At 40.6% G+C, this 8,252-nt stretch overlaps 1 protein-coding gene across 7 annotated transcripts in view; it reads left to right on the forward strand.

The window, feature by feature from the left end:
- mag (myelin associated glycoprotein) overlaps positions 1–5,932 on the forward strand; it is an 89,690-nt gene extending 83,758 nt beyond the window's left edge. For 4 of the 7 annotated variants that reach the window (XM_062962603.1, XM_062962606.1, XM_062962605.1 and 1 more), the window contains one exon: positions 1,178–5,932. In XM_062962603.1, the coding sequence (XP_062818673.1) occupies positions 1,178–1,324 (147 nt within the window). In that variant the 3' untranslated portion in view covers positions 1,325–5,932. The remainder of the gene's footprint in view (positions 1–1,177) is intronic. The other 3 variants (XM_062962607.1, XM_062962608.1, XM_062962609.1) reach the window with 2 other exon arrangements.
- The last annotated feature ends 2,320 nt before the right edge of the window (positions 5,933–8,252 follow it).

The following is an 8,252-nucleotide window of genomic DNA, read 5'->3' on the forward strand; positions in this document are numbered from 1 at the left end:
TTCTTCCTCATTAATATTTTTGACAACTTCATGACACTAATGTTGCTTGGCTACATCTTGCCTAGTCTTAATCTGAGAAATATTGGAGAATATGGAAAAAATATATTTCAGAAATAGGCATTCTGAAGTTTGCATTCTGCAGTCTTTTAACTGCATGTCCCAGCCAGCATAGGCAATGATGAGAAATGCTGGGAGTTGCCATTCAACAACACACAATCCCACACAGACAAATACTATTATGATATGATACAATGGCTAGGTGGAATCCCCATGGTCACAGGCACTGAGCTGAGGACTGGAACAGGAGAGAAAGACACTCTGCCTCAAGGCTTTCCAGCAAAACATCTGGATTGGAAGCAAGATGCTGGACTACATCAAGGGTGGGGAACTATGAACCTTCACATCTAAATGCACTGTATCTCCCCTGATTTCCATTTAATGTTGAGGGTTGATGGGAATTAGAGATAGGCAATATTTGGTGGGGAGGGACTTCTTCCCCTGACTCCTGTTCTAGAGGGACACCTGACCTCACCTAACATAGGGCTCTTCTGATGATGGCCTCCTGATCCCAACAGTCAAATTAAGCCATTTGGTCTTGGTTAGGTGGTCTTCTGTCATTTTGCAAAAAACGTCTGCAGTTTTGGTGCTATAGAGTATTTGAATATGTTTTTAAATTGCTTTTATCTTTTTATAGTTTTGTCTGCTCATCACATCAGTAGCCTTTGTGGGCTAGGAGATGATACAAAGCTACTTCAAATAAATAAATAAGATAGTACTGTGGATTTGTTACGTGCCTTCAGGTTGACTCCAGCCAGTGTGGCTGCTAGAGGGAAAGGTTAAAATTATTTTCAGCTAAATATGCTTCTCCCTTGCCATGAAATTTTCTTCTTTCTGACATTTCTAGCATTGCAGGACTCTGAAGCTACAGTTCAGCCTTTAGAAACACGGTGGAAACACAGTCCAAGGAAAAGATTTGAGCACAAAGTGCTGCAACTTCTCTTAGCTTGTCTGTTCTTCCTCATTAATAGCATTTGTCATCTGAAGCACAATTGAATGTTGCTTCTTCACACATGTCCTAGGATTTGCAGTCCAGCAATATCTGGTCACACTGCCTCCATGCCTGCTGCAAATTCAAGATGTGAGTTAACCTGTTGTTTTTTTATTTTCCCCGCTGCAGTACGGGCGCAGTGATAAACGATTCTTGGCCAAGCGCGACGACCTGGGCATCGATTACGCCAACATAGACTTCACCAAACTGTCCACCAAGGACAAATACACCCTGACGGAAGAGCTAGCTGAATACGCTGAGATCCGAGTCAAGTGAGGCCTTTTCCCACCACGACTACGGCGGCTCCCACGGATCTCTCCCATTGGAACTATTCTAGTCTAATGAACCCTTTAGCTGTGCATATTGGCCTGGCGACCCAGTCGGCCATTGCGTGAGGACTCAGACCCACCAACTGGGCTTGAGGTCCGACGCCCACATTTACATTCCATGTGTTTTCTCTCTCCCCATCCCAACATCCTGAAGATCACTCTCAATGCAGAATAATTTATCTGTATTTGCAAAACATTCTTTGGGCCACCCAATCAGGATGGCAATGAAATGGTAAAATGGGGCACCTGTGTGGCAGATTGATTTTATCTAAAGTGTGCCAACTGCATGCTGTTTGTGATGTATGCAGCTGGGAAAGGACTCTAGATTATCTCAATGACAGTGAATCACCAATCCAGAATAAATACGCTGGTTTTAGGCATCCACCCCTCCCCACAGTGAAGCTCCATGAAGGGATCACCTTTGCGTGTGCATGTGTGAATGAATCAGATCCCCCGCTTGTACTTATGAGTCTGTTTAAAGCTTGGATTACAACACCCAGAATCCCCAAGTTAGCATTCCCTAGTTCAGGAGCAACTGATGCTGATTAACACAATTCTAGTCCACATTCCAGAACCAAGTTTTAAGCTCTGAGAGGCTAATTCTACCCAATGCCTTTAAATTTAAAAAACAAACAAACACGAAGGTGCTTAGAGGGATGTTGTTACTCATTTTACCTACAGAGCAACAGTTCCTTTGTATCCTATACTTCCGCAAAAGCATATATCAATCTAGAAAGGTCATATCAGATAAGAAATAAGTTGGCAGGAGACTGCCATTGTTAAACACATTTAGGCACCTTCAAACTATTCTGATCAGTCATCTTAAATTGGTTTTGATAGTTCCCACTTCTATAAAGTGGATGCCTAATTTAACGTTGCCTTAGAATGTCCTTTCTATTTTGGAAAAAAAGGTTCTCTTGCTTTCTGAACTGCGCCAAAGACTTCCACAAGAGCGATGTTCCAGGCATCCCAGGCGTCACCTGCCAAAGCTTTTCAGGCTGCTCTGAAGGGTTATGCAGCTGGATATGGCACAACAGCATCTATCTGGTTCTGCTGCCTTCTGGCACGGAAGCATGTCTTTTTAAGAAGGTAGATGCACTGGGCAAAGAACCTTCTTTTCCCATGTTTTCTTTAGCCTTAGTAAAACAGGACTCTAATCTTGAAGGTGTTAACACCAAAAAGCCTTCTCCCTTCCCTACCAGTATGTAGTTTCCAATATGTAGTCAACAATACCATGACCTTCTGGAACAATGTGATTGCATAGTGTGAAAGAGACATATGTAAAGTACCTCACCATTTAGTAAATTCTCAGGCAAGATTGGAGGTATCTATGATATTACCTAAAATATACAGATGCCAAATTTCATTTGGTAATTAAGTAAAGATTTTATTAAACCAAACAAAAAGCTAATGAAGTCACAAGCAATTGTAAGCATACTCTGTGATGTACCGTTCTGGAGAACTCTAAAGCTTGCTTGTTGATTTCATTCATTGTGGTATTAAGACATAGAATTTCTTATAAACTAGAGTAAAAAAAATCAGAAAATATTATTTCCTGATCCTTTTTTGAAAGACAACAAAGCAGTCACATGGGTGTTGAGGATCAGTTATTTTGAAGGATGGTCACAACCTTTCAAAGCTCAAAGTGTCAGTATAGTATGATCCCCCCATAGAATGAAGTAGGTTTAATCCCTGTGAAATCCCTTTTTATGGAATTTACATCCATGTCCAGTGTGTCTTCCAGAATATGGGCTTGTTTCTGCTATATTCAAGAACGAATGAGTAACATCCCATTCAGAGTAGGGCACAGGCTGAGGAATAGGACAAAACTGAGATCTTATAGGGAGAGATCAGTCTTTGCTCGGGTATACAATAGGGTCACCAGCCTTCTTCCAGTGCTCCTAATTTAATGTTTTAACAATATCCTGCCATGAGGAAGATATGTCTGGAGCAAGGGTGAGGAAGTAACAGCAGTGTTTTCTTGGGCTCTAGCGCCCATTGGTCCAAGCTGAATGGGCCATGGTTAGGGATGACGGGCATTTGAGTCTAATAATATCTGCAAGGCATCAGCTTCCCCACCAAAGATATTGTGGTGGTAAATATTTTTGCAACTATTTTTCATGTTGTAGGGCAGGGGGAAGAACCTCAGCTGCTGGGTGGACTGGATACCCTTCCTTCATGCTCCAGGAACCCACCGAGAAGTATTAATAACATCAGTTTTCTGTTCTACTCTTTAAAATGGAGGCTCTTTCCCATCCCATCTTCAACGCACGTATCTTTTGTGTCTGTACTGTATGGAGAAATATTGTATGTTGATGATCATGCAATTTGCAAATCACACACACACAAAGAATATATTGTCTCTAAGCTGGAATTCATTAAACACACCTCAGGAGGAGTTCTTTCTTGACTTCCCATCCAGTAGGATGGATTTGCATCAGGGCAACTGGTGTTTGCCAAGAGCAACTGAATCACTCCGATTCCCAGCTATAGCACATTTTAGGCAGTATGTACTCTAGCTTTGAAAAGCAAATCCAAGTTTAACCAGAGATACACCCAAGAGAACCCCTTTACTCCATGTTTTATAATCAAGCTAATTCCTCCCATCACAGCCCCATTGTCTAACACCATTAAGCTTTAACATACGGGACAAAATTAAGGTATATTCTATTTATTCTAAGGGTGCTTTTTAAAACAATGCTGCTTTGTATTTGAAACAAGTAGAAAGTCTCCAATCTAATAAACTCAATCTAAATTCTGTTTTTAACAACAGGAAATGATCGAAATCACTTCTTGTTTTAGTAAAAGTTCTCTCCTGGGCCAAAAATAAACCCATATATTTCCAATGGGAAAATTTGGCAGCAAGAACATTTACAGTATTTTTTTAAAGAAAAACCATTTTGATTCCCAGAGAAAATACACTTTATTGGGAACTCCATGAATTCCATAGGCGATACTTAGCCCACTCCCCATCTATTTTTTCCACAAGTTGGTTTTATTTTTCTCAGAGGAAGCCACTCCTATTATATATGCTTTGGACAAGAACTGCAACCTTCAGTAAACATCCAATAACTGAAGGATAAGAACATGTGTCGATGGACTGAAAATCCCATCAGTCTTAGCTAGTATGACCAATAGTGAGGCATTATGGGAGTTACAGTTCTGCACTATTGTTTCTAGGTAAACATTCACAATCACTGCAATAAGTTCTACTAAGGCTGAAATCAAGCAGCATCAAAAAGAAGAATACTACAACAATGGGTTGCTGGGAGTTTTCTGGGCTGTATGGCCCTGTTCCAGAAGTATTATCTCCTGACGTTTTGCCCACATCTATGGCAGGCATCCTCAGAGGTTGTGTGGTCTGTTGGAAACTAGGCAAGTGGTGTTTATATATTGGGCCCTTTAATTTGAAAGGTCAATGGAAGAAACATCGGACTTTGTATGTATGCAACTCATCGCTCTACAACTCACTCTGGATATTGCAGTGTTTGCAGTTCCATCTCAGGTCTCAAGGCAGAGCTCATCTTTTTGCAAGTCTTCTGTCACTGTCCATATTTTGATACCAAAACATGAGCTACAGCCACAAATGTTACTTTTGAAGTTCAAATTCCTCAACACAGAAAAATTATTGCATATTATTATATATATTTTTCTTTTGAGAATGAGAACAACTGCAATGATATGGAGACAGAGTATAGTCTTTTACACACCTTTTGGGAACAGGTTCCACTGAATTTTGAATAGACATCTCTAGGGACTCCAATATTCTAAAATATAACACATGGCATACTATTCCATTCAGATTACAGACAGGATAACCAAGTATTCAAATAAAACCTAGCATATGGGAAAAATAGCATAAACAGGAAGAGCTCTTCTCATTTTATGAGCTTTTCTTTCAATACAAAGAACAATTTTTAAAATGTAGTCTCCATATGACTCACGTTGCTGTTTGCATCTGCATTGGTTGAGTCAGAATGCACATTTTAAATACATTCCAAAAGAATGTCTTACTTGTTGAACTTGTGGACTTTATTGCACTCCCAACATGCCATCGAAAGCACTGTGCACATTTGGTGTGTATGTGTGTTTGCATTCTCTCTCTTTTGACAAAGATGAGTAAAAAGAAGTATCCATTCAGGTCATTGCTTATTTATATGTTAGTTATTTGTCACAGTCTCCTAAATAAACATTTTTGCTTGATTGTAAATAGGGGTCAAATGCAGATATTAATTTTACAGCACACACGATTTGTTATCTAACGTCTTTATGTACCTTTTTCCTAATGTGTGCATGTGCATGTGGGTGGGGTGGGATGTTCCTGTGTGTGAATGAGTATCAGGTAGATATAAATACTTGTGGTGATCTCTATGGGCAGTCCAGCCAAGCCGATGAAGTAAAAACTAGGCCGCCTATCAGGTTGGCAATATTAATATAGCAAAATGCTGGGCTTTTTGTACATCTCTGGTCCCACCATACAGCAAGTGTTTAATGACTTTAACCCATCTGACTTTGTATTCTGAAAGAAATAAACAAGTCTTTTACAAATCCACAACGTATTCTGGCTCCTTTCAGGTGCACCTTCAGAATCCATGTTTCATACCATCGACGTTTCACAGATGAAAATGTGTAGCCAAGTGGCATCAGAACTAGCGGAGGGTATCTACACTCTGTCACTGATGCAGTGTGGCACCACTTTAATTGTCATGGCTCAATGCAATGGGAGCTGTAGTTCTAGAAGGTCTTAGCCTTATCTGTCAAAGAGTGCTGAGGCCTCACCAAACCACAATGCCCAGGATTTCACAGCATTGAGTCATGTCAGTCACAGTGGTGTCAAACTGCACTAATTCCACAATGTAGTTGCACCCACAATTTAATGCTTCTCCGCAGGCAGCAAAATATCTTGGATAAATCCTGGCTTTCAATCTGATGTCCAGTGAACAGCAATATCATTCTCACTTTCTTCTTTCAAGTGCTTCTGGATGAAGCTCTTCTTGTGCAAGTGCCCTAATTTCCAAAGTTTTACAAGGGTCCAAGCATTACTATAACTAGCCTTGTTTTCTCATTGCTGCTTCTGTCTATTCACACATATGTAAAATTTAGGATAAAAAACACTAGTTAAGCTGCTGCAAATTGAGTTCAAAATTCAATAGTTTGCTCTCAATTAATGGAGAAGAAGGGGGGACTCGACATTTCCAGTAGGTTCATACAAAAAACCTACTGTTGCAGCTTCTACTGGCTTGTATGTTCTTCCTCACGTATAACTTATGCCATCTTGACCACACCCTGATGTTGCTTGGCCATGTGTCCCAGTTTTCATCTGTGAAAAGCTGGAGGGAATGAAAAATGCCAGATATGGCTAAAACAGAAGTGGCTCTGTGTCACCTTATTATGGCTGCCTCGTCACTCAAGCTGCTCTGCCCACATTCCAAGAATTTCCTTGTTTTACCCAGTCACAAAAGAATCTATTATTAAGCAACTGGTGAAAAACAATAAACCTATTATATGTGCCACCTTAAGAATTAGCATGTATAGTATGGTATAAAATTTCTTTATATAGTAGGAGTGGTCCAAAAGCTAGACCTGGATCTACTGATAGATCTCTGCAAGAGATAGACCACTGTTTCCAAAACTGTAGATCCTGACCCCTAATGGGATCCCCTTTGCTCACAAAAAAAAATGGCAACAGTAAAAGATTTCTGAAGGCCACCTAGACATTTACATGAATCCATTAGCAACAACTTGCAGTGTTTAAGGTGAACTGAAGAAGATGCTTCAGCTGTACTCCACAATACAGAAAATCAGCCTGTTTAGCAAGCCTAGAAAATGCTGATTTATTTTCAGTAATTCATCATTCGTGGGAGTTGCAGTAGTCTCTGGAAATGAGTGAAGGTACTACAAATCCCGCCATTTGTTGGAAAATCCAATAAATGCTACGTTCAGCAAAGAAGAGGGATGCTCTCACCTCTGCAGGAGTCCACCGTATACCATGTAGCTGTGGAGTAGTCTACATAAAAGGTAAAGGTAAAGGTTTTCCCCTGACATTAAGTCCAGTCATGACTGACTCTGGGGGTTGGTGCTCATCTCAATTTCTAAGCCGAAGAGCTGACATTGTATGCAGATGCCTGCAAGGTCATGTGGCCGACATGAAGTCTACATAGGGACCACCAAACGCAGCATTGCTCAAACACAAATCAAGGAACATGAAAGGGACTGCAGACTAAGTCAACCAGAGAAGTCAGCCATTGCAGAGCACTTGATGAACCAACCTGGACACAGCATATTATTTGAGAACACATAAATGCTGGACCATTCTAGCAACCACCATGCCAGACTACACAGAGAAGCCACTGAAATCCACAAGCATGTGGACAATGTCAACAGAAAGGAGGAAACCATGAAAATGCACAAAATCTGGATACCGGTATTAAAAGACTCTAAAATCAGGACAGTAAATAAAGAACACCACCCAGGGCCTCATCACACTTGAGAATTTTACCATATCCACTTTGATTCTGGTTTTTGCCTCCTGCAGAATTCTGGGGTTTGTAGTTTGATGAGGCCCAGGACCTGTCTGGCTGAGCTGTTTAAAGGCCCCAACCTAAAGTGGATTTAAAGTGGATCCAGACTCCAGTACAGTGGTTCCCAACCTTTGGGCTTTCAAGTGTTTTGGACTTCAATTCCCAGAAATCTCCGCCAACTTACGCTGTTAGGAACTGTGGGAGCTGAAGTCCAAAATAGACTACTGAGTGTTGATGATGCTGTTTTATGTTACTGTCTTGTTGTAATGTCGTTGATTTTATCTATGTTTGGTTTTAATCTTTGTTGGAAAAGGCTTGTCCCCATGTAAGCCATTCTGAGGCCCTTTGGGAAAT

The sequence above is a fragment of the Anolis carolinensis genome, unplaced genomic scaffold, assembly GCF_035594765.1.
Source record: "Anolis carolinensis isolate JA03-04 unplaced genomic scaffold, rAnoCar3.1.pri scaffold_10, whole genome shotgun sequence".
Lineage (NCBI taxonomy): Eukaryota > Metazoa > Chordata > Lepidosauria > Squamata > Dactyloidae > Anolis > Anolis carolinensis.